This window comes from Delphinapterus leucas, chromosome 12, assembly GCF_059928025.1.
Source record: "Delphinapterus leucas isolate spDelLeu-1000000601 "Yukka" chromosome 12, BTC_Dleu_Yukka2, whole genome shotgun sequence".
In the NCBI taxonomy this organism is placed as follows: domain Eukaryota; kingdom Metazoa; phylum Chordata; class Mammalia; order Artiodactyla; family Monodontidae; genus Delphinapterus; species Delphinapterus leucas.
Genome location: NC_143140.1, coordinates 80478533 through 80505382, shown reverse-complemented (window position 1 = coordinate 80505382; position 26850 = coordinate 80478533). Strand labels below are relative to the sequence as shown.

At 36.5% G+C, this 26850-nt stretch overlaps 1 protein-coding gene across 5 annotated transcripts in view; it reads right to left on the bottom strand.

Annotated features, from left to right (window-relative positions):
* The window catches only part of TAB2 (TGF-beta activated kinase 1 (MAP3K7) binding protein 2), an 84739-nt gene that overhangs the window by 5236 nt on the left and 52653 nt on the right, over positions 1-26850 (bottom strand). For 3 of the 5 annotated variants that reach the window (XM_022558901.3, XM_030760362.2, XM_089922128.1), the window contains 4 exons: positions 24211-25711; positions 8028-8188; positions 7721-7814; positions 6385-6465 (listed from right to left, as the gene is read on the bottom strand). In XM_022558901.3, coding sequence (XP_022414609.1) covers positions 6385-6465; positions 7721-7814; positions 8028-8188; positions 24211-25711 — 1837 coding nt within the window. Of the gene's footprint in view, positions 1-6384; positions 6466-7720; positions 7815-8027; positions 8189-13574; positions 13681-24210; positions 25712-26850 lie in introns of those variants that run through there. The other 2 variants (XM_022558910.3, XM_089922129.1) reach the window with 2 other exon arrangements.

Here is a 26850-nt window from a genome sequence, read left to right as displayed (position 1 = left end):
CCAGACCAAACAAATGAAGAGGAAATAGGCAGTCTACCTGAAAAAGAATTCACAGTAATGATAGTAAAGGTGATCCAAAATCTTGGAAATAGAATGGAGAAAATACAAGAAACGTTTAACAAGGACTTGGAAGAACTAAAGAGGAAACAAACAATGACATATAACACAATAAATGAAATTTAAAATTCTCTAGAAGAAATCAATAGCAGAATAACTGAGGCAGAAGAACGGATAAGTGACCTGGAAGATAAAATAGTGGAAATAACTACCTCAGAGCAGAATAAAGAAAAAAGAATGAAAAGAATTCAGGAAAGTCTTAGAGACCTGTGAGGCAACACTGAACACACCAACATTCGAATTATAGGGGTCCCAGAAGCAGAAGAGAAAAAGAAAGGGAGTGAGAAAATATCTGAAGAGATTATAGTTGAAAACTTCCCTAATATGGGTAAGGAAATAGTCAATCAAGTCCAGGAAGCACAGACAGTCCCATACAGGATAATCCAAGGAAAAACACGCCAAGACACATATTAATCAAACTATCAAAATTAAAAACAAAGAAAAAATATTAAAAGCAGCAGTGAGAAGTAACAATTAACATACAAGGGAATCCCCATAAGGATAACAGCTGCTCTTTCAGCAGAAACTCTGCAAGCCAGAAGGGAGTGGCAGGACATATTTAAACTGATGAAAGGGGAAAACCTACAACCAAGATTACTCTACCCAGCAAGGATCTCACCCAGATTCCACAGAGAAATTAAAACCTTTAGAGATAAAGCAAAAGCTAAGAGAATTCAGCACCACCAAACCAGCTCTACAACAAATGCTAAAGGAACTTCTCTAGGCAGGAAACACAAGAGAAGGAAAAGACTTACAATAACAAACCCAGAAGAATTAAGAAAATGGTAATAGGAACATACATATCGATAACTACCTTAAATGTAAATGGATTAAATGCTCCAACCAAAAGACACAGACTGGCTGAATGGATACAAAAACAAGACCCATATATATGCTGTCTACAAGAGACCCATTTCAGACCTAAGGACACATACAGACTGAAAATTAGGGGATGGAAAAAGATATTCCATGCAAATGGAAATCAAAAGAAAGCTGGAGTAGCAATTCTCACATCAGACAAAATAGACTTTAAAATAAAGACTATTACAAAAGACAAAGACGGAGACTACATAATGATCAAGGGATCAATCTAAGAAGAAGATATAACAATTGTAAATATTCATGCACCCAACATAGGAGCACCTTAATATATAAGGCAAATGCTAACAGCCACAAAAGGGGAAATCGACAGTAACACAATCATAGTCGGGGACTTTAACACCTCACTTTCACCGATGGACAGATGATCCAAAATGAAAATAAACAAGGAAACACAAGCTTTAAATGATACATTAAACAAGATGGACTTAATTGATATTTGTAGGACATTCCATCCAAAAACAGCAGATTACACTTTCTTCGCAAGTGCTCATGGAATATTCTCCAGGATAGATCATATCTTGGGTCACAAATCAAGCCTTGGTGAATTTAAGAAAATTGAAATCGTATCAAGTATCTTTTCCGACCTCAACACTATGAGACTAGATATCAATTACAGGAAAAAATCTGTAAAAAATTCAAACACATGGAGGCTAAACAATACACTACTAAATAACCAAGAGATCACTGAAGAAATCAAAGAAGAAACCAAAAAATACCTAGGAACAAATGACAATGAAAACATGATGACCCAAAACCTATGGGATGCAGCAAAAGCAGTTCTCAGAGGGAAGTTTATCGCAATGCAATGCTACTTCCAGAAACAAGAAACATCTCAAATAAAGAACCTAAACTTACACCTAAAGCAATGAGAGAAAGAACAAAAACCCCCCAAAGTTAGTAGAAGGAAAGAAATCATAAAGATCAGATCAGAAATAAATGAAAAAGAAATGAAGGAAACGACAGCAAAGATCAATAAAACTAAAAGCTGGTTCTTTAAGAAGATAAACAAAATTGATAAGCCATTAGCCAGACTCATCAAGAAAAAAAGGGAGAAGACTCAAATCAATAGAATTAGAAATGAAAACGGAGAAGTAATAACTGACAATGCAGAAACACAAAGGAGCATGAGAGATTACTACAAGCAACTATATGCCAATAAAATGGACAACCTGGAAGAAATGGGCAAACTCTTAGGAAAGCAAAACCTTCCAAGACTGAACCAGGAAGAAACAGAAAATATAAACAGACCAATCACAGGCACTGAAATTGAGACTATGATTAAAAATCTTCCAACAAAAGCCCAGGACCAGATGGCTTCACAGGCGAATTCTATCAAACATTTAGAGAAGAGCTAACACCTATCCTTCTCAAACACTTCCAAAATATAGCAGAGGGAGGAACACTCCCAAACTCATTCCATGAGGCCACCATCACCCTGCTACCAAAACCAGACAAAGATGCCACAAAAATAGGAAAACTACAGGCCAGTATAACTGATGAGCATAGATGCAAAAATCCTCAACAAAATACTGGCAAACAGAATCCAACAGCACATTAAAAGGATCATACACCATGATCAAGTGGGGTTAATCCCAGGAATGCAAGGATTCTTCAATATACACAAATCAATCAATGTGATAAACGATATTAACAAATTAAAGGAGAAAAACCATATGATCATCTCAATAGATGCAGAAAATGCTTTTGACAAAATCCAACACCCATTTATGATAAAAACCCTTCAGAAAGTAGGGAGAGAGGGAACTCACCTCAACATAATAAAGGCCATATATGACAAACCCACAGCCAACATCATTCTCTATGGTGAAAAACTGAAACCATTTCCACTAAGATCAGGAACAAGACAAGGTTGCCCACTCTCACCACTATTATTCAACATAGTTTTGGAAGTTTTAGCCACAGCAATCAGAGAAGAAAAAGAAATAAAAGGAATCCAAATCGGAAAAGAAGAAGTAAAATTGTCATTGTTTGAAGATGACATGATACTATGCATAGAGAATCGTAAAGATGCTATCAGAAAAATACTAGAGCTAATCAATGAATTTGGTAGAGTAGCAGGATACAAAATTAACACACAGAAATCTCTGGCATTTCTGTACACTAATGATGAAAAATCTGAAAGAGAAATTAAGGAAACACTCCCATTTACCATTGCAATAAAAAGAATAAAATACCTAGGAATAAACCTACCTAAGGAGACAAAAGGTCTGTATGCAGAAATCTAAGACACTGAAGAAAGAAACTAAAGATGATACAAACAGATGGAGAGTTATACCATGTTCTTGGACTGGAAGAATCAACACTGTGAAAATGACTATACTACCCAAAGCAGTCTACAGATTCAGTGCAATCCCTATCAAACTACATATGGCGTTTTTCACAGAACTAAAACAAAAAATTTCACAATTTGTATGAAAACAAAAAAGACCCCGAATAGCCAAAGCAATCTTGAGAAAGAAAAACCGAGCTGGAGGAATCAGGCTCCCTGACTTCAGACTATACTACAGAGCGACAGTAAACAAGAAAGTATGGTACTGGCACAAAAACAGAAATATAGATCAATGGAACAGGATAGAAAGCCCAGAGATAAACCCACGCACCTATGGTCACCTTATCTTTGATAAAGGAGGCAAGGATATACAATGGAGAAAAGAGAGCCTCTTCAATAAGTGGTGCTGGGAAAACTGGACAGCTACATGTAAAAGAATGAAATTAGAACACTCCCGAACACCATACACAAAAATAAACTCAAAATGGATTGAAGATCTAAATGTAAGGCCAGACACTATAAAACTCTTAGAAGAAAACACAGGCAGAACGCTCCATGACATAAACCACAGCAAGATCTGTTTTGACCCACCTCCTAGAGAAATGGAAATAAAACCAAAAATAAACAAATGGGACCTAATGAAACTTAAAAGCTTTTGCACAGCAAAGGAAAACATAAACAAGACAAAAAGACAACCCTCAGAATGCGAGAAAATATTTGCAAATGAAGCAACTGACAAAGGATTAATCTCCAAAATATACAAGCAGCTCATGCAGCTCCATATCAAAAAAACAAACAACCCAATCCAAAAATGGGCAGAAGACCTAAATAGACATTTCTTCAAAGAAGATATACAGGTTGCCAACAAACACATGAAAGGACGCTCAACATCACTAATCATTAGAGAAATGCAAATCAAAACTACAATGAGGTATCCCCTCACACTGGTCAGAATGCCATCATCAAAAAACCTACAAACAATAAATGCTGGAGAGGGTGTGGAGAAAAGGAAACCCTCTTGCACTGTTGGTGGGAATGTAAATTGATACAGCCAGTATGGGGAACAGTATGGAGGTTCCTCAAAAAACTAAAAATAGAACTACCATACAACCCAACACAGCAATCCCACTACTGGGCATATACCCTGAGAAAACCGTAATTCAAAAAGAGTCACGTACCACAATGTTCACTGCAGCTCTATTTACAATAGCCAGGACATGGAAGCAACTTAAGTGTTCATCGACAGATGAATGGATAAAGATGTGGCACATATATACAATGGAATATTATTCAGCCATAAAAAGAAACGAAATTGGGTTATTTGTAGTGAGGTGGATGGACCTAGAGACTGTCAGACAGAATGAAGTTAAGTCAGAAAGAGAAAAACAAATACCGTATGCTAACACGTATATATGGAATCTAAAAAAAAAAGAAAAATGGTTATGAAGAACCTAGGGGCAGGACAGGAATAAAGATGCGCAGACGTAGAGAATGGACTTGAGGGCACGGAGAGGTGAAAAGGTAAGCTGGGGCAAAGTGAGAGAGTGGCATGGACATATATACGCTACCAAATGTAAAACAGATAGCTAGTGGGAAGCAGCTGCATAGCACAGGGAGATCAGCTCGGTGCTTTGTGACCACCTAGAGGGGTGGGATAGGGAGGGTGGGAGGGAGACACAAGAGGGAGGAGATATGGGGATGTATGTATGTATACATAGAGCTGATTCACTTTGTTATACAGCAGAAACTAACACACCACTGTAACGCAATTACACTCCAATAAAGATGTTAAAAAAACAAACAAAAAACACCCCTGCATTGCGAAGCAGAACTGATTTCAAGAACTAAGTAAACCTCTATAAGTGAAACTAGTAACTCCCTATTTTAGCTTTAAGGCAAAAATGACTGATTCTTTATTTCTCCCAAAGTAGTCAGTACACAAGCTTCTATCTTTTGTGCAAAGGTTTTTAAGTACTGGAGTTTTTCTTTTTCTTTTCGAACTTTTTATCATGGGAGAACGGTGAAATAAACCCTCAGGCACTTATCCTGCTTCTACAACTCTCAAGACAAATCTTATATCATCTATATTCCACCTCCCTCCTAACCTCAACACATAAGTACTGGATTATGTTGAAACAAAACAGGATCTTTTTATATGAAAATTTTAGTTTTTGAAAGACAGTAAAAAAGAGTGTATTAAGGCAACTCATTTAGAGGCTAAAATACCCACTTTGCTTATTTTAGGACGCTAGGCTATATCACTGTTTTCTTTATCCCGATATTCAATTAACATCCAAATAGCATCCAATGTCTGAACACTGGCTTCCCCATGTACTATGCCAAATACTCTAATCTCACTTTTGCTCCTTTGTAATAAGAGTTCATTACGTTCCAGCTAACGATGTTTAAAGACATTTAAATTAAAAAATATGAAGATAAAGCTAGGCCTAATTAAATTATACTTGAACAAAAACGAGTGGACAGCAAAGGATACTGAAAGAGACTATGAAAATTCTTGTAACAAACTAAAAAACTAGTAACATACTTGTTTCTTTCTTATTCCCATTTTATGTTTTTTAATGCCTGGAGTAAAAAAACGCACACAAATGTTCCGACATTTCTTAGTTTGGTGTCTATACAGTCTGTGAATATCAGTGATGTAAAAATGATAATAGGTAATTATTTTTAAAAACCATTCGTCTGAAATTCAGAGTATTTTGATTACAGAGAACTATGCGTAAACTACATAGGACAGAATACTCATGAAAAATAAACTTTCCTAAGGTGTCTTCCTTAATGTCTCTCTAAAATTTCAAAGAATGCAAGTTTCCGCACCTGGTGATCTTTTTTTTTTGGCCAAGATTTGCTATTTTGGGAGTATATGATGAATCCTTAGGACATGCATATTACTTTTCAAGAGCTAAGTACATTACATTTTTGCACCCCTCCAATTCCCAGCATGTAAGTGAAAATAAATATCTTCCGAATGAATCCATCCAAGAATGCCGAAGTTTGAAGCACTTCTAGAGTGGAAGGTTTTCCAAAACCTTGCTTTTCAAAATGCAACAGTTCTCACGCTTACTGGACACACTAACCTTTGGGTTTTGGTGGCACAGGACCTACAAATCCAATATTGTCATAAAAGTTATGAATAGCGCTGGGATTAAAATGTGGTCCTGAAATACATAAAAAGTAAGTATATCAATGCTTATAGCTCAAAAATATTAAAAAAATTGTTAAAAAAAACCAAATATTTTTTTTCTAAAAAATATCACAGTATAAATAGAAGAAATAAATACTTTTTGCACCTCTAATGTCAAATTACGTGTCAGGGTTTCAAAAACAGCTGAGATAGGTATAATATAGTACCCATAACAGAGGTCTAAGTGGTAAATTGGGGAAGAAGTCAAATTAATGCCAGTAAGACAGTAACAGAATTAGAACTAGACCCCTGTTCTATGTGACAAGAAAACTTAAAATTTAACAATTTAAAATACAATTTTAACATGGTTTTAAGCAACTAAATAGCTTGGCTTCAAGTAAGTATAAAAACCTTGTAGTAATGTAATACAATGCTTCAGATTTTAAACAAAAGGGACAAGTTCAAGAATTATAGTTTCTAGACTGGCACTAACTTCCTTTTTCTCTCCAAAGTTAAATTATGGCATTTTCAATGAATGTTTCAAGATAAACAGCTTACTTACTAAAATAAAACAAATCATCTTTCAGTTTAATGGATTTTGGCACATACTAAGAAGTATGATTAAGGGCTTGTTTTTTGGCTTCTTCCCTTTCCTGTCTTTTCCATTCTATATATTTCTATTATTTCTAAACTTCAGAATTAGGTTTAAGTTATAAATATTCCTTTTAGTTGTCTATCGAACTGAATTGTAAACATTTTTTTGTTTTACAATAAGCAGTTATTGCTTGTCAAGAACAGCTCAAGTATAATAAACTATCATTGTCCTAAAAATATATAAGCCGTATTTTTATTTTCTCCTCTATTTTAGCAATTAAGAAAGTACCATTAGGGTGGCGATGCCTTTTAAATTATGTTCTTAAAAGCATAATTCTTGAAAGGGAAAAAGGTATATGAGGTACGTACATCTTAATCTCATTAAATATTGTACCAGATTATACTAATACATAACAGCAATACTTTTGACAATACAGCCAGACATACTAATCACTGTCTTCCCTTAACACATGACTAAAGGGGATTTGAAGGCTATACAATGTATCAAATTACTCCTCAACCAAATACATAACTTTGGGGGGGAGTGGAGAGTGAGTGAAAACAAAAATCCAAGTAGCACTATATGCTCCAAAGTCAAATCTGAAACAGTAAGATCACAATTGATAAGTCTGGTTTTAGCCATGGGAAAAGAGTTGGTAAAAATGAATTTCAGCTGAGTATGCATTGAACTTTACCTCTGGCTTGAAAAAGATCAATTTCTTTGGTTAAGCAGTCAATGTCAATCTGGAGTTGTCTATTACAACTTCTCAATTGCTGCATTTCTTCGAGCTGAAAAATAATTCCATGTGAGAAGGATCTACATTGAACTCTTGTGTTATTAGCTAAGAAAGAGTGAAATTTTGCAGGGGGAGGTAAGGACAGAGAAAGAAGTATGAATTAAGAGCATTTCTAGAAAACAAGATCAAGCTTTTATACTTATGACAGATTGCCTATTCTCATGTTCAAGCATAGCAGTCACAACAGTTAGAGAAAGAGACTTACTGAAGGTATTTGGGATATGGAATTTGATCTTTTCAGACGCCTTCGAGTTAGATTATTTTCCATTTCATTGACCTCAGATTTTAGTTTATCCAGCTTTTTCTTTTGAATCTCAAGTTCTCTTTGAAGTCGTTCCATTCTGGCCTTCTGATGTACCAAAAGAGCTGCAATACATATTAGTAAATATGAGGACCCACCCAGGTTAGTCAATTAACCTTTAAACAGCCTTGGGAAAACAAAACAAATGACTACTTCTGTGACAAACGAGAAGCTGCCAAGAACCCCAAAGATAACAATAACACAAAATATTGTGAGTTAAACATTTAAAATTTCAAAATTTTTTACTTGAAAATTATTTTAATCATTTAAGCATACAAATGTCACTCATTTTTTTGGGGGGGGAGGTTTTAATATGGCCAATGACAGCATTTTTGCCTATAACCGCTCAAAAGGTCTAGTAGAGTCAATTAACCTACTTACTATTTAATTCAAATTTGACCCCTTGAAAGGATAAGCCCCTCTACTCCAAAAAGTCTGACATGTTTGGACTATACATAAGGTATCCTAATATAGACATGTTATAGATATTTTAGAAGGGAACATGAGTTAGGTTAAATCCATTTTGATGTATACAACAAATAAAACTGATTTCAATTCATATGAATGTTAACATTAAATTCCTCAAACTGCAAATTAAAAACAATACCATTCAGATAAATCAAACACATTTTCTTATATTGCAATTACATTTTGTGAAAATATTTTCCTAAGACTTCATAAGGAAAGAAAATAAGCAATCAATCTTGTCGCATGAATGATGAATTGCTTGGGAAACCTTATTAAACCATAAAAATTGGTGTATGTTCCTGCCATCTCTGGACAATGTGAGCTTCGCTTCTTAGGACACTGGACTGGTAGTGAAGATACCTGAATAGACTTCTATTAAAAGGCAGCTTGGGATGATTCTACCATGAGAAAACAGGCAGATTTGGGAAAATACAATAAATAACCTCTAAAAATGAAAAAGTCAAGTCGATTAAACAGATTAGATTAATGCTAAACAGTCATCATCAATCAAACTCAAATTTCCATGAATCTAAAAAATAAGGAAAAGGCTATATACATTCAGGCCATTCAATCTGGTAGTGTATTCTAGAATCAGAATTAGGGTGTGAGGTGCGGGAGGCTAGTTAGGCTTAAGTACTTTAAAATTAACTTTAAACAATACATAATTTTTCCCAACAAAAATTTGACACTAATATAATCCACAGGTATTTCCTCTGTAATTCTTCTTTCTTACTTATTGGAAGAAAAGAGCATTAGGGCATTATGTTTCAAGTTTTAAAAACCATGACTGATTCTTGCTACCCTCTCTCCCATTTTAATATATATTCTAAGAACACAGGGCAGTGTTTTTGGAGGTACACATGTTCCTGGTAGAAAACTCACCATGTCTCTGTACCTCCATACCTACCCCAAGCTTGTTCTGTCAGGCTTTTATTAATTTGGTTTATTTTATTTGAATTGCAGACTTTTATCCCTCTATTTCCAAAATATAAGAATTCTGCATTAGGGTTTATTTTATTCTCTTAAAAAAGATGAGGAGTGGGCTGTTAATTTTTGAGTGGGATAATAAGAGGAGAAAGACGGAGGCACGAAGTGGGAATGAAGGGCAAGGCAAAGGAGAACTAGGAGTACGTAATACACTTTCCTTTGTTTCTAAACCCTAACTACCTACCAACGTGTCTCAAGTGGCATTAGACATTTGTTCAAATTAATGACTACTTAAAAGCAGTATTTCTTAAAAGTAATGGAGATTTTCTCCCTAAAAGTTTTTTCCTAAATATGTAAAAAAAAAAAAACCACAACTTTTAAAAAATACATTTATTTATTTATTTTATTTTTGGCTGCGCTGGGTCTTCATTGCTGCGCGCAGGCTTTCTCTAGTTGCTGCGAGCAGGGGCTACTCTTCTAAAACACATTTACTTAGTGGTTCTAATGATATGTGATAATTCATATGTGCGCTGAACTAGAAAATAAGATATACATTTGTTATATTATTTAATATTATATATGGAGAGGGGATAAGAACAGATTTTCTAAGAAATTGAAACCCAACCTATATTACACTCTGAGTGGTCAAAATTCATACCACGAGGGCAGGGAGAGAACCTCAAAGTAAGGAGTTATAACAATTAAATACGAAGAATCAATTATATTAGAGAGGACTTCCATTTAAAGATGATTGAGCATTGCATTTACATAATCTTCTGCCTCCTGAAACCCCACGAAAATGACAGAGGAATAAAACTGATAGAATCCAACAATGATAAAAAATAGGAAGAAGGCAATAAATGGACGAGAAATTTCAACAAGTTTCTGGAGAATGAAAGTAGATGAAGTGGCATAGGTTTATGAAGGAGGAAGCTACAGTCTCATAGACAAGTACTGTACTGCAAAGAGGCAGCTAACTTGCCTGCAGAAACCTAAAGAGGCTCCAGACTTTGGAGAATGAAGGTAACAACAGAAGGCAGAAGTGAGGAGTGGGCCAGAAAAGGGGGTTAATTGGATGTCTCTTTATGGAACAGCTGATCTCTCCCCATCCTGTGGAAGGGCAGGTAGCTGTATGCTTATTCTTAAGGCTCCTTCAAACACACATTTCTCAAGCTGGTTCCCATACACAAAGAATGCTAGGTGGTGATAGTGAAGTGTTCTCTTGCAGCAGAAGGCTCTTCACTTATTCCTCACAAAGCAAAGTCTGCCAAGTGATGAGTCTCACTTGCTTACCCAGGGGTTTTAGCCCTCATAGTCCTTCATTCTCAAATATGAAGCAATAGCCAAGGATCACCACACATTTGAGGAACATCTGACATGTGAAAGACCTAGATAAAGAGAAAGACTAAACCCAGACTAAGTGAATATAACTGAATAGGGAGATGAGAGAACTCAACTTCTAATGAACACCATTAAGAGAGTTCAGACAATGAGCATCCATAAAACAGCAATCTGCTATGAAAAAGGAATCGGAGAACTAGCTCTTAGAAATTAAAAACATTACTGCTGAAATGAACATTTCATACATGGACTGAAAGAAAATTTAAGGAAATCTCAACTACAATACAGAAGGACAAGGAGGTGGGATATACTGAGAATATGACAATGAGAAATAAATAGAAAATTGGTCCAGGACGTTATATAGCTGATTAAAATAAGTTCTGGAAAGAGGCAATAAGAAACTGGAAATCAGGAGATTTCCTGGTCTGAAGGGAGACGCTAGCCTTCAAACTGAAGGTCCAATGAATGTAGAAAAATGGACAATTAAAAAAAAAAAGACCTATACCTAGATACATTACTGTGGTCTATATAGAGTAGTTATACATAGAATATATGTGTGTGTGTATGTGTGTATATATATATATATATATACACATACACACACACACAAGTATGTATACCTTGATAAAATTAAAATAATATCCAATTATATACAAGTATTTAAACCATAATAAGGCACAGGTAAAGACTATGCTGCAGCTTCATTTGTAATATTTGCATTGTAATAATATTTTAATTATTCGGCCAAATCACATTAATTTTCCCTATTCTGGAATCCTAAATTATTTAAATCGTAATGGAACTGAAATTACTTTTTGTACTAGTTCAAAGGGCATTAAGTAAATTACTACCATGAGTGAAGTGTGAAGGAAGGAAACAAAGGGAATAAACTACGTCAAGAGCTTACATATTATTACTTTGTATTTATAAATCATTTCACACTAAAGGGGAATCTTTTTTTGTTAGATGAGTTCATTTCATTTTTCACTTGGAAAAATTCAGCATTTTAGATTTTTCATGATAAAGTACATTTCTCAATTAAACTGCAATCTCCTTGAGGGTAAACATTTTTGTACCATCTTGTATCTATTTTTAACCCTGAAAATTGTAGGCACTTGATAAATACCTATTAAATGTAAAATAACAATAATTTGACTTTTAATGGATAGTAAAATGAAATAGAAATGTCTAGGAAATACTGTTAAAACAAAAATTGGACATTTATTTTAAAGTCTCCTTGAATGTGTACTTCTAATATGCTTTACTTAGCAAAATTTTAATAATTTTAAAATATGGCAAGACTTTTTTAGGCTGCTGACACTGCAGAAAGATGGCTCTTTTATATGCTAGTTCTACTAAGGAAATAAGGGTTATATTTAACATTTCAATCATACAACGATTTCTTCTGTTTTCCAAACTTAACTATCTACCTTGTCCTTTTAAATAGACAAAAAAGGAGGAGGAATAACAGGTAGAGAAAAAATACTCAGTACGTTTTAAATCTTTCAGTCAAAATTAAATTTTAATGAATAAAGGTAATTTAGGCATGCAACGCCCCCTGGTGGTTGTTAAAATAACTGACAATTAGTTACTTAAAATACATACTAAGGCTTTTAAAACCGCTTCTATAGGCATACTAGATATTTCACACAGCAATCTCGGAAAACGTAGTCTTTACCGAACTTTGGCCAGCTTCCAATAAACAATGGAGACAATTAATTACTCAACTTTATTTGTAAATAGAAAAACTCACCTGAAGTTTCAGACAGCGCTAGCTTTATTAATTTTAGGCATTCTATAAATGTAAATGACATCTAATTTCTCCAGAAGTTAAAAAAAAAAATAAGAGAATTGGATGGGCATATTAAAAAAAAGATGCCTTTGCCATTGGAAAACGTACCAGGCATTTATGGATACAAAGATTTTAGGCTTATTTTAAAAAAAAAGAGAGAGAGTGAAGGAGATACACTTTATCACTGGAAACATAAGACACTTATTTCTACTGTCTTTAAAATTTTTGTCTGTCAGGGCAATTTTAAATGCCCAAGTGTGGTACCATGTGGCCTAAGTCATTGTACCCCAAAAGGCACAATGTCACCTTCTAAAATAAATCAAGATTTCTCTGGACTGTAACTGCGGACAGCAGGGATATTTAGATGTTTTATATACCACTGTATAATTACAATCACTTATTTGGTGATTGAGTCACAAGATTCAGAGACGGCAATTACTCTTTAAAATAAAGCATGTTGATGTTTTAATCTATTTTGCCACTTTTAAGGACAGCTTGAAATCAGATCTTCCAACAGTGTTGCAACTGGGCCTGTAATCTGGGCAACACATTTTACAACAAAACCATGAAAATAATGCTTAACCTCTGTAATTATTTTTAAGAAATTTAAATTACTTATATATTAGTATTAATAATAGATGAGTATGGGACCCCTACTAGACAACTTTGTTGTCATTTATTTGCATATAATTAAGATGCTGCATGTACTCTTACAGCATTATGATACAGATACTGTCTAAAAGCTTTGTTTTAGAGAAAAAGAAAACTGGGGCCTACAGACACCTAAAGAGCCTCAAAGAAATACAACTGGATGAACCATAATAGGAATTGGGAATGTTTATAGCTTAGAAAGGTTTATACTTTAAAAGGGGATATGGTAGTTATTTTCAAGTTTTTGAAGGGATGCCATATGAAAGAGAAATAAGGCCAGTTCAATATGATTTCAAGGAGTATCACTATAACTAAAGAGGAGATACACACAAGATTTCTGTTCTTTTCTCTCAAAATCTTGGAGTGGAGAAGGGCTTTCTAAACATAAACAGAAGCCAGAGGAAAAAAAGATTAAAAAGTTTGAATGTACAAAAATAAAAAAATTTATAAAACAACAAAAAAATTTATTGACCAAGTTAAAAGTAACAACATATTAGAAAAAACAGACTAGGCACAAAACAAGCAAGTTCACAAAATAAGAAATACAAATGGTTTAAAAATTAATACATGAAAAGATGCTCAACCTCACTCATATTCAAAGATGCAAATTTAAAAACACCAAAACAATATATTTTTACCTATCAGACAGACAAAGATGTATTTTTTTCAATCACCTACATAGTGATGGGTGGGAGAAAGAAAGAAGAAAAGGACATTCTTATAAATATTACTAAAAATGTTCCCCATGTATAAATATAGGAGTATAAACTGGTAGAATCTCTTTAGAGAGAGTCTCAAAATTAAAATCGGCAACATGCACTGAGGCGGTCATCAGTGTCCTTCACCAAATATTTCTGCCTCTCTGCTTTCCAGGTATGTGGTAGAACGGCGCCTCTCCATTCTCTCTGAATTAGGGGTGGCTACGTGGACTTGTTTTTTCTAAAGAGTAACAAGTGTCGGAGCAGAAGCTTAAAGAGTCAGAGCTGATTTGCTGTATGTCCTTTGCCTTGCCTGAACAATCACGGAAGCACAGAGATGGAGCTTCCCTTAACCTGGGTACCTAAGTGAGGATGATGTAGAAGAGCCCACCAGCTAATCTAATTGGCAAGTGAACTAGAAATAAACCTTTGTTGTTTAAAGACACAGTTTCTTACAGCAGCATAACCAAGCCTAAATGATACATCTATCAAGATTAAAAATGCACATGTCCTTTGACACAGCAGTTTTCCACTCCTGGGAATCTCTTCTGCCAACATACTTGGGTGTGGGCAAAATTTGTATGCACAAAATTTTTACTGCAGCAGTTTGTAAAAACAAGACCCTAAGATCTGTCAAAAAAGGACTGATTAGAGATCATGGTACAAAATACTATGCAGTCTTCTTTTTTTTTGCGGTACGCGGGCCCCCTCACTGTTGTGGCCTCTCCCGTGGCGGAGCACAGGCTCTGGACGCACAGGCTCAGCGGCCATGGCTCACGGGCCCAGCCGCTCCGCGGCATGTGGGATCTTCCTGGACCAGGGCACGAACCCGTGTCCCCTGCATCGGCAGGCGGACTCTCAACCACTGCGCCACCAGGGAAGCCCTATGCAGTCATTTTTAAAAGAAGCAGATCTGCAATGCCTGACATGGAATACTCTCAAAGAGATAAAAACAAAAACACTGATAAAGACGGAGAGTAAAATACTATGCTTCATTTGTATAAAAAAAGGTATAAATATATATGCTTCATATACAATTTCAATTTCTAGAAGAACACAAAATGAACTGTTTGTGACCAGCTACTGGTTGTCTCCGGGGAGGGGAACTTTCCATCATAAACCCTTTTTGGTCTGTTTGCATTTTTAAAAAAAATCAAGTATATTTAGAAAAATGTTTTGGTGTAATCCCTATAGAATCCTAGCTGACTTCTTTGTAGAAGGTGACAAGCTGATTCTAAATTATATATGGAATAGCAGGAGACCTCAAAGAGCCAATCTAAAAAAAGAACAAAGTAGAATTTACCTGCCCCAATTTCAAAACTTACTACAAAGTAACAATAATCAGTGTAGTAATGGCATAAGGATAGACATACAGATAATAAAAAAAACCCTGAAAGTCCAGAAATAAACCCATGTGTTTACAGTCAACTCATTTTCTACAAAGGTCCCAAGACCATTCAATGGGAAAAGAAGAGTCTTTTCAACAAATGGTGCTGGACTGCTATATTTAAAATAGAGAACCAACAAGGACCTACTGTATAGCACAGGGAACTCTGTTCAATATTCTGTAACAACCTAAACAGGAAAAGAATTTGAAAAAGAGTAGATACAAGTATACCTATAGCTGAGTCACTTCGCTGTGCACCTGAAACTAACACAACATTGTTAATCAACTCTACTCCAGTATAGAAAAGAAAAAGAAAAGGCCACCTATGGTACAGGAGAGAACTTTGCAGCAACAACACAACAGCCCAAATGGTGACGGGACATCTGGGCTGCCACATGCACAAGAATGAAACTGGACCCTAATGCCATTACACAGAAATTAATTCAAAATAGATGAAAGACCAAAATTTAAGCTCTAAAACAATAAAACTCTCAGGAGAAAACACAGGGGTAAATCCTGATGACCCTGGATTTGGCAAATGATTCTTAGATATGACAGCAAAAATATAAATAATGAAAGGAAAAAGATAACTTGGGCTTCAGCAAAATTAAAAACTTGTGCTTCAGGGACACTATCAAAGTGACAGGATAACTCACAGAATGGGAGAAAATAGTTGCAAATCATATAAGGGACTTGTATCTAGAATATACAGAGAACTCATACAACTCACTAATAAAAACAAATAACCCAATTAAAGAATAGGCAAAGGAAATAAACAGGCATTTCTCCAAAGAAAATATACAAATGGCCAGTGAGTACATGAAATGATCCTTGACATCATTAGCCATCAGAGAAATGTAAATCAAAACCACAATGAGATACCACTTTACAGCCACTAGGATGGCAAGAATCAAAGAAAAAAGCAACTGTCGTGAAGGATGTGGAGAAATCAAAACCCTCGCACATTGTTGGTGGGAATGCAAAATGGTGCAGCCACTGTGGAAAACAGTTCATTCCTCAAATGGCTAAACACAGAGCTACCACAGGACCCAACAATTCTACTCTTACGTGTATACCTACACATATGTGTATACATATGTCCACACAAAAACTTGTACACAGATGTTCACAGCAGCATTATTCACAATAGGCAAAAGCTGGAAACCACCTAAATGTGCATGAACTGATGAATGAATAAACAAAATGCAGTATATCTATACAATGGCATAATGGGCCATAAAAAGGAATGAAGTCCTAACACGTGTTACAAGGTGGATGAGCTTTTAAAACATTATGCTAGGTGAAAAAAGCTAGTCACAAAAGACTGCATATTATGTAGTTCCTCTTATAGGAAATGTCCAGAATATGTAAGTCTACGGCGACAGAAGGTAGATTAGTGACTACTTAGGGCTGAGGGTGGAGGTGATGGGATAGGAGGTGACAGATAAAGGGTACGGAGCTTCTTTTGGAAGTGATGAAAATGTTCTAATATTGGTTGTGGTGATGGTTACACACATATGACTATACTAAAAATCACTGACTTGTACACTGTAAATGACTGATGAACCTTATCTCAATAAATGTTAAAATAATGACTAAGACTTTTTTAAAGTAAATTAAAAGAATGAAATATTCGTACATGCTAAAATAAAATGATCTTAAGATGTTAAACAAAAAATGTATATAATATATCCCCAAAGAGTATGTTTATGTTATACATACTGTAGAGTATGTACATATTATATAATGCCACATATATGTATTTATGTATACCCATATACATATATTGCATTCCCATTAAAAAAAAGTGTGTGAGACAGAGAGAGAGAGTAATTATAAAGGGAAGGAGGATCAAGAACTGCTAATGGAGATTACCTCTGATAATTAAACAGTGGGATGGCTGGGGGAAGGGACAGGTCAGGGGTCAAAAGGAGACATTTTTATCGTATCTTCCCTTTTTTGGGTTAAATTTCTTTTACCATATGGATATGTTATTTTCATTAATACTTGTAGAAAATTCAGTTTAACATAGGAAATAACTTGCTAGTAGGCAGAACTCTTCAGAAATGGAATGTGCTGCCTTAGGAGGCACTTTGTCCCTCAGAAAGCACGCAGTACACAATGGGTTTACACTTGACAGGGGTCCTGCAGGACCAACTGCTGGATGGGTAAGTGGACTGGATAACGTTTGTTGCAGAGTTCTAGATGAAACAAGTCTCTTCCAGCCTTGAGATTTATTCCAAATTAAAAAGGTAGGTAGTCTTAAGACCAGGAAGAACCTACGAGAAGTAGGCCAGATTCGAAAGGAAAAAAATTCTTTAAGTGGTTTGAAGTCAAGCTTAACTACTGAGTTAATTTAATGTGACCTCAATGTCAACATAGTGAGTCAACGTTCGAAAAAAGGCATTTCCAATCAGCAGGTGAATCAGAGTCAAAGTGCAAATTTTAAAATTTAAATTAATTTCTAGTTCCTTTTGAAAAGAATATCTAGCCCCCTCAAGTTTTGTCATGATTAGCATTTTTATTAAATCTCATTAAATAGAAAGGTGTAGTGATTTGGAGGGAAGTACCGCTGAAAAAAATGACAAGGAGGGGCTTCCTGGTGGCGCAGTGGTTGAGAGCCCGCCTGCCGATGCAGGGGACACGGGTTCGTGCCCCGGTCCGGGAAGATCCCACATGCCGCGGAGAGGCTGGGCCCGTGAGCCATGGCCGCTGAGCCTGCGCGTCCGGAGCCTGTGCTCCGCAACGGGAGAGGCCACAACAGTGAGAGGCCCGCGTACAGAAAAAAAAAAAAAAAAAAGACAAGGAATGAGAAAGTCCAAGAAGCTAATTTCCTCTCATACACTTTCTTATTTGCATTTCTATTTTAGGGTTAAAGTCATAGCTGCTGTTTGACAATGTAATGGGACCATAAATATAACTGGAAAAAAAAGTATTAAATTATCATTAAAAATGCTTATTACTTTAGCTAGATCAATGCCATAGATGCTTTCTGTAGCGATAATGGAGAAGATGAAATCATTTTTGGCAGCAATGTTAGTTTGGTAAGAGCCTCTGGCAACTGTAACAAAACACAGACCACAGGCCACTGCCCCCAATCCCCTACCATGAAAACTGGTTTGAATGAATGGAGCATTTGTTCTCCACACCTACAGAAGTTTCCAGTGTTACAAAAAGCAAACTTTTATGAATGGGGGGAGGACACCAGAAAGTCTCAGAAGACAGTGAATAATTAAGGACTAAAGTATAATTTACTTCCTTTACAGGGGGTGATGGTGATAGACTTGGTGCTGAGATGAGCAGGGTCCCGAAAGAAATTTCATTAACTGTCCTCTTTTTTCATTCTATAGCAGAGGGCGTATGAAACAATAGATCTTTAAAAAGAAATTCTCATTTTTGAAATTTTTATTGTAGTATATTTATATTTCAAATGTTAAATGATAAATAAATGAAAAATAATGCGTTTTGTTTAACCACATTTATTTAGGCACGTCCTCGCCTCAATTTGAGAAGAATATTTTCCAATGATTCTAGTACCTGGCTTAACTTGCTCTTCTACTCTGAAACAGTATGATTCAGGAGCTTTAGAAAGATCAATTTCACTGCAGGAGGCAGGGATATTTCTTTTCTCTTTATTACCCACACCACACAAATTAAAGTTCAGAAAAGATCCTTACTTAAAGATCAGTATTATTGGGTCACCTCATTTAGTGCTGTGTAAACTGTAAAGCACTACACATGTATAAGTTAACATCGTAAGAGATGCATTTTGCTGGAAAGAACAGTCCTTTGATTTGACTAGAACCAAGTCGATGAAACACTAGGTCAAGATTTTGACACTGGATGACACAGAAATCTTGGTCAACACCAGTTCCACGCTAAACAGAAGGAAATGAGATAAGAGGTTGCAGAACAGCACCCACCCCAGTACTGTGTGCACATGCAGATAACACAAGGGTACACAGCCATACGGATGTTAGGAAATTCCTTACATAGGTAGGTATGCTTAAAGAAAGTGAGCATGGTTGTTATAGCTGTCTGGAGGTTGTTCAGTAAAGAGAAATAATTTGAGTGGCCCATTCTGGGGAAACCTGTTTTTTTTTTTTGTAGGCTTTGAGCTCTCAAAACAGAGCCCTTATTCATTAGCAAAGCTTTTTTTACCTTCAGGTGTCTTTATAAGGTCTTCCGGGACTTCCCTGGTGGTCCAGTGGTTAAGACCCTGCTTCCACGGCAGGGGGCGTGGGTTCGATCCCTGGTCGGGAAACTAAGATCCCGCATGCCACGCAGCGCGGCCAAAAATAAAAGAAAAAATAAAAAGGTGCTTCCTACATCTACCAAGGTTATTACTTTATTGTTTCAAGTTATTTCAAATTATATCTATATATTATCTATATTGTGATTTCTTTTGTGATAGCTGCCTGTTTTTATTTATTTTTATTGAGTGATCTTCTAGCTCCATGCTTCTCAAACTGAGGCATACACAGCCCCTACAGTGGTGCACCAGGGGTTATATGAAGGTACAAGATAAACCTGAAGCATCTTTCCAGAGGGTTTATTTTGAAAATCTGGAAAGACAGTGCCATGGGCTCTGTTAACTGCGTACGTGAGAGTCCTGACGCTGCTACTTGTCCTTTGGCTAGCTATTTAACCTATCTGTTCCTAAGTATTTTAAACTGAAAACAGGAATACTACTAGTGCCTATTTTATAGTTGGTTGTGAGAAATAGATGGGCTTTCAGAACAATGCCTAGCACATTATAAGCTTTCAGCAGGTATTAGCTGTTATATATCTTAATATTAGATTATTCATTTCCCCGTTGAGCAAATATAAGCAATGATGGAGAGACAGGAAATGCTGGGGGGTGGATTCAGATAGGGAGATCAGGGATAGTCTCATTGAAAAGGTAGACTTCTGAGTAAAGACTTGAAGGGAGTGAGGGAGTTAACTGTGGAGTCAGGGAGAAGAGAATTTCAGACAGAGGGAATAGCAAGTTCAAAGGCCCTAAGGTATGCCTTCTATGTTTAAAGAATAGTAGCATGAAGGCCAGCAGGGCTGGAACAGAGTGAGTGAGGTGGTAAGTAAAAGGAAAAGAGATGGGGGGGAGGCAGTGGATGGCTGAATGAAATAGGTAGTGATCATGTGCAGAGGAGTCATATGATCTGACTTATGTTTTTAAAACTGTATCACAGTGGATGCTGAGTTAAAACAAGACCATAAGTAGGCAAGGGTGAAAGCAGGTAGGCTACTGCAATAATTCATCTAAGAGATGACAGTAGCTCAGGTCAGAGTGGTGACAATAAACGGGGGTGGTAAGAAAAAAGAATTCTTGATATACTTTGAAGGTTAGAGTTGACAGGATTTATCGTCAAATTAGATGTGAAATATGAAAGAAGGAAGGAGTCCGTGGTATTTCTGAAGTTTCTGGCCTGATTAAGCTGCCATTAACGGAGATAGGAAGAGTAAGTTTGGGGCAATGTCAGAAGCTGTTTCAGACAGAGTAAACTTGGGATGCCTAGTAAACATTCAAATGGAGATGTTAAGTAGGCAGTTAATTAAACTGCTTGAAATTCAGGAAATAAGTCCAGGTTAGAGTTACAAAGTTGGGAGCTATTAGCATAGAATAATATTTAAAGTTATGAGGCTGGCTGAGATCATCTAGGGAATGGTAAGGACAGAAAAGAGAGAAGGCCCAAGGATTGAACTCTGAGGCTTTGATCTCACTTCTTTGAACAAAGAAGTAGAAGAACAAAGAAGTGAAAGGTCAGAGAGATGAGGGAGAACCACCAAAGAATAAAAGGAGAGGTGGAATCCTAGTAAGTCAAATGAACAAAATGTCTCACAGAGAAGAAGGTGCTTGACAGCGGCAAACGCTACTGATACAGATCAAGGAAGACAAGGGCTGAAAGACCACTGGGTTTAGTAATGATGCTGTCACTGATGACCTTGACAGGAGCAGTTGTGGCTGACTGCAGTGGGAAAAATCCTGACTAGAGAAGACTCAAGAGAGAATGGGAGAGAAGTTGGAGTTACCACATCTAAGCAATACTTTATTTTCACACTCCAGTTAGTATACGAATATCTCACATCTACTTTAAGCAAAAATTCCCCTTATCAAGTTATCTTCATAAAATAAATTACTCTCTGGGGGTGGTGGTGGGAGGAGGAGAGACACAGGTGAGGGAGATTAAGAGGTATAAACTTTTGGTTATGAAATTCTGAGTCACAAGCATAAAATGTACAGCATGGGGAATACAGTCAATAATTATGTAATATTTTTGTATGGTGACAGATGACAACTAATCATCGTGATCACTTTGAAATGTACAGAAATATTGAGTCACTATGATGTGTACCAGGAACTAATACAGTGTTGTAGGTCAATTATACTTCAAAAACAAACAAAGAGACATCAGATTTGTGGCTATCAGAGGTGTGGGGGGGCGGAATTAGATGAAAGCAGTCAAAAGGTACAAACTTCTAGTTATAAGATAAATAAATACTAGGGATGTAATGCACAACACAGTAAAGATAATTAACACTGTTGTACGTTGTAAATGAAAGCTGTTAGGAACAAATCCTAAGGGGGACTTCCCTGGTGTTCCAGTGGTTAAGAATCCGCCTTACAATGCAGGGGATGTGGGTTCGATCCCTGATCGGGGAACTAGGATCACACATGCCGTAGGGCCACTAAGCCCACGTGCCTTAACTACAGAGCCCACGCGCTCTGGAGCCTGCGCACCACAACTACTGAGCCCACCTGCTATAACTACTAAGCCTGTGCGGTCTGGAGCCCGCCGGCCACAACTAGAGAGAAGCCTGCACGCCGCAACAAAGAGCCCAGGTGCCACAAAGAAAGATCTCGCGTGCCGCAACTAAGACACGATGCAGCCAAAAAAATAAATTTTAAAAAAAAAATTAAAAAAAAGAGAATAAATCCTAAGAGTTCTCAGTCAGAAGGAAAACATATTTAAAAAATCTATTTCTTTAATATTGTATCTATATGAGATGATGGATGTTCAGTAAACCTACTGTGGTAATCATTTCATGATGTACATATGTAAATCAAATTATTATGTTGTACACCTTAAGCTTATACAATGCTATATGTCAATTGTATATCAATAAAACTGGAAGAAAAAAATTACTCTCCATTTAAGAATCAGTAACTATCCAAACACAGGAAATCTACTATTTTGTTGGAAGGAGAGGAGAAGGACTTTGAGGGAAGAACAGGAATTAAGTATCAGTGGAAAAAAAATACTGTTATATTAAAAATAATTTACTGCCAAAACTAAACAAAAATGGTTCTAGTTTAGTCACAGATATATGGAAAATAAAGTCTCAGCACAATTTCTAGTGAAATCAGAATCACCCATGGAGCTTTAAAACACACATGCGCACCCATGCGTACGTGCACCCAGGCTTCACCATTAAGAAGTTCTAATTGAGCAAGTGTTGACTGAATCTGGGCATTTTTATGCTTTGAAAGCTTCGTAGGTGATTACAGAATTTGAAAGCACCACAGCCTAGCTTGGGTTGTGAATCACTAGAATATAGTTGTTTAAAACATAAAATAAACCAAAACAATCAGGCTCCTCTAAGAAACTCAGCAGTAAAATCACTACTTTTAGAAATTCTAAAAACGACAAGTGGTACTAATAGTAGTAGGAGGCTACATGCTGCATGGGGGTGATATAGTATTTTCCAATCTATAATACTTGGAACAATTCATTGGCGATATAAGGATGACTGAGATACATCCTTACTCTAAAGGACTCCAGCTAATTTACAAAACCTGAGTCAATAGTCAAGACAAACATCCTCTCCTTTTTTATCTGAATGAATTTAACAGTTTCCTACGGAAGATTAAATAACTTAAGGGGTCAGATAAAATGTGATATGATATGGGCTTCCCTGGTGGTGCAGCGGTTGAGAGTCCGCCTGCCGATGCAGGGGACATGGGTTCGTGCCCCGGTCCGGGAAGATCCCACGTGCCGCGGAGCGGCTGGGCCTGTGAGCCATGGCCACTGAGCCTGCGCGTCCGGAGCCTGTGCTCCGCAACGGGAGAGGCCACAACAGTGAGAGGCCCGCGTACCGCAAAAACAAAACAAAACAAAACAAAATGTGATATGATAGAAATTATCTCTAATTGAATTAATATAATTTAGTATTACACCAATATTAACTAGTCTGTTCCAGAAAAGGACAATCAAGTGAGATAGATTTAAAACTAATGTTCTCATTCACAATTCCGAACAAAGAGAAAGGTTGCACTAACTGATGTTTAAGGGAGGCTGAAAGAAATAAGTACCAGGAACAGGATTCAAATTTCTCTTTGAGTTATTCAAGAATTCACAGCAATTTAACCTTTGTTATAAAATAAGACAAGTAATGTTGTATTAGAAAAATGAAGAACAGAGAATTCTTCTGGTCAAAGAAGGCAGATTTACTATATTAGTTCACTAATCTCTTATTAAAATGTGTTTTTATGAATTTTTATTTGAAGAAAATTTAAAGGGAAAATCTGCATCACTACAGGTGACAGAGTTACTGAAAAGAAAGTTTTATAAACGTTAAGAAAACAGACAAATCAAGAGTTGATTATTCTGAAGATCTGATAAGGCTACCATTCAAGCTTCAAGTTATAAGATAAAACTGATATTCAAAATTTATATGAACACTCTCAAAGGTTCTTAAGATAGTATTATTTCAGGCAACATTTAAAAGATAAAATAATAGTGATATCCACTTCTACAGTGAAATCAAATGTACACCAATTAAGCCCAGAATGGAAAATGATCCCATTGCCAATATTATTATTACCTTGTGTGTAGGCAGCATCATCAGATCCCATACTCAACTTCCGTGCTTCACTTATTCTATCCACATGTGCTAAAGCAGGGTCCGTGAGGTGCTGAATATTCTCTGTTTCTACATAATGATCAGGATGGTTCAGCAGATTTGTAAGTTCAAAGGTAGGGGACACCACCCCTGGTGAAACTGCAGGGGGTTTATTGGGAGAAACTGTAATTTTGAAAGTATATTTTGTATTGGGTTGAGTGACCACCACTCGAGGAGAAGTTGCAGAGTTATTGCCTATTGCTCGGCTTTTGGGAGGGTGGTGATGAATAAAGGCAGGCCCCATGCTCACTTGCCCGGACATATTCCTGGAGGCAGCAGATGCTCCAGAGTTTGTGGATATGAAGAGAGTGGGCTGATTCCGCATGACCTGCTCATCTCCTGTGGTGGCATTAGCTGAAATATAGACCTTAGGTTGACTACGGGACATCACCTCATCGGTATTTGGGGGACTGGCAGCTATGTAAACAGTGGGCTGATTTCTGTTTAAGGTCTGGCTGTTGACCGAAGAGGAACTGCTGGAGGTTCGAGGTCCAGAAGAACGCAGTTTCGAAGAACTGCTTCTTTGCGGGGGTTCAAGTTTGATTTCAATCTGGTTTTTCCGAGGTCCTGTTGAAATATTCTGAATGTTATATTGGCTATGGGCAGAAGACTGTGAGCTACCAGACGAATGAATTGTTGGTGGTTGTGGAGTAGTAGGTGAACTGATGGGCATGTAGACATGAGAGGTCTGGTGGCCTTGCTGATTTGGCTGCTGGGCTGAGGTATGTGGCAGAGGATTAGATGCAGGATATGTAGTCCAGGGACCAGGTTGTGAAGGTTGATAAACTTGTTGAGGGTTCATGGGATTAAACTGAGATACCCAGCCAGAATGCTGTTGTGTCTGTCGAGTTGTACCACTAGGAGTTGTAATGTAGGGCCTAATATAGATAGAATTTCCCTGCGGACTGTTAAGTACAGGTGGAGGTACACCATGTATGTGCAAAGATGTAGGAGTATTACGACCAGTCTGGATATTTGGGGCTAAAGTTACCATAATGGGATTAAATCTTGGAGTTTGTTGAGAAAGGTTAGATGTTCCTTTGCTGCCTAAGTGAAATCCAAGATGTGGTGCTGAATTTGAAGCACCAGATGTACTGGACATTCCAAAAACATTAAAGCCTTGAGGAACTTGAGCTGGTGCTGTCTGTGGCTCCTGCTGAAATAGTTCATTATTGGACTGACCACCTTGAAGTTGTCCATCACTAATGCTGTGCGTTAGAGTCCTACTTCCATTCATTCTATTTCCTTCTCTTCCATGGTGGTAAACATTCTGTGACTGCAAGTCCAAGTTGAGAGAAGTCATGTGATTGCGTAGACCAGAAATTCCAGAATCATCCGAAAAATTCAAGTCTCCTTCACCGTAAAGATACCTTGTACTCTCCTGAGAGAGAACTGCACAGCAGGCATCCAGGTTATTATTATTCTATAAGACAAAATAAAAACAGCTTGTGTTAACAACCAGAAGCCAATGCACATACTCTCATCACTACTTAAATATTACACGATTAACAAGAGATTAGTTAATACAATGATAACAGATACACTTGAGCTCTTTTACTTGAGAAGAACTAGTATTTATGCAAATAGTTGAATTAAAAATCCTCACTACTAATGTAATGGAAAAGTTCTCTAACTAGCAATAGCTAAAACTGAACCAAGTCAGTATTCTGTTTTAGGAGTTATTTTATAGTAAAATGGATTCATGCAAATATAGTAAAATTACAACTTAATTAAAAATGCAGTTTGAATTTTGAACAAAATATAAGCATTCAACTTAAGCATATAATATTGTATAATTAATATTTTGCATATTCATGTGCTATGTAATTCTTTTAAACCAATGACCTTTTAAAAACTATTATTTGTGGTATTTAAATTAAAAAGTTCTAAAATTCATAACAAAGGCATTACAATTCCTTATGCGCTTCCTCTTGTGTTAAAAACAAACAAGCCACATACATATACATATGTAAGATCAAGGTAGCCTCCAGAGTAACTGAGATCACATCTTTGCCTTTAGATAGCATCATATAATTCTACTCCAGAGAAATGAAAAACAAAACAAAACAAAACAAACAATTAGACCGTTTCTAAAGAATTCTCAAAAGAAACTAACCACTACTTATAAATTATCCATAAAAATATTTACTGAACACCTACGATATGTACATCATTCTGTTTGAGACTGTGGAAGACTCAAATGATGTATAAAACCAGACTTTTCCCTAGAAGAGCTTGCAACTCAATTAGGGAGACAAACCATGGATTTATGAAAAGGTAACATTATTAAAACATGAATATATGTCAAATAATAAGTGGCATTGAAGTTCAACAGAGAGTTAATACCGTAGGCTACCGTAGAAAGGACTGTGTTAATGAGGGAGGTATAATCTCATGGGTTTCACAGTATATGTAGGACTTGGATAGGAAAAAAGGCATTCCTGGTGAAGGGAATGGCATGCCTAAAGACAGACATAAATGTGATAGTAAGGAAAAGTATGTTCTAAACAAGGTGACTGGAGCAGATCTGGCTGGAGTTAAAGGTTTGTATTGGAAATTTTG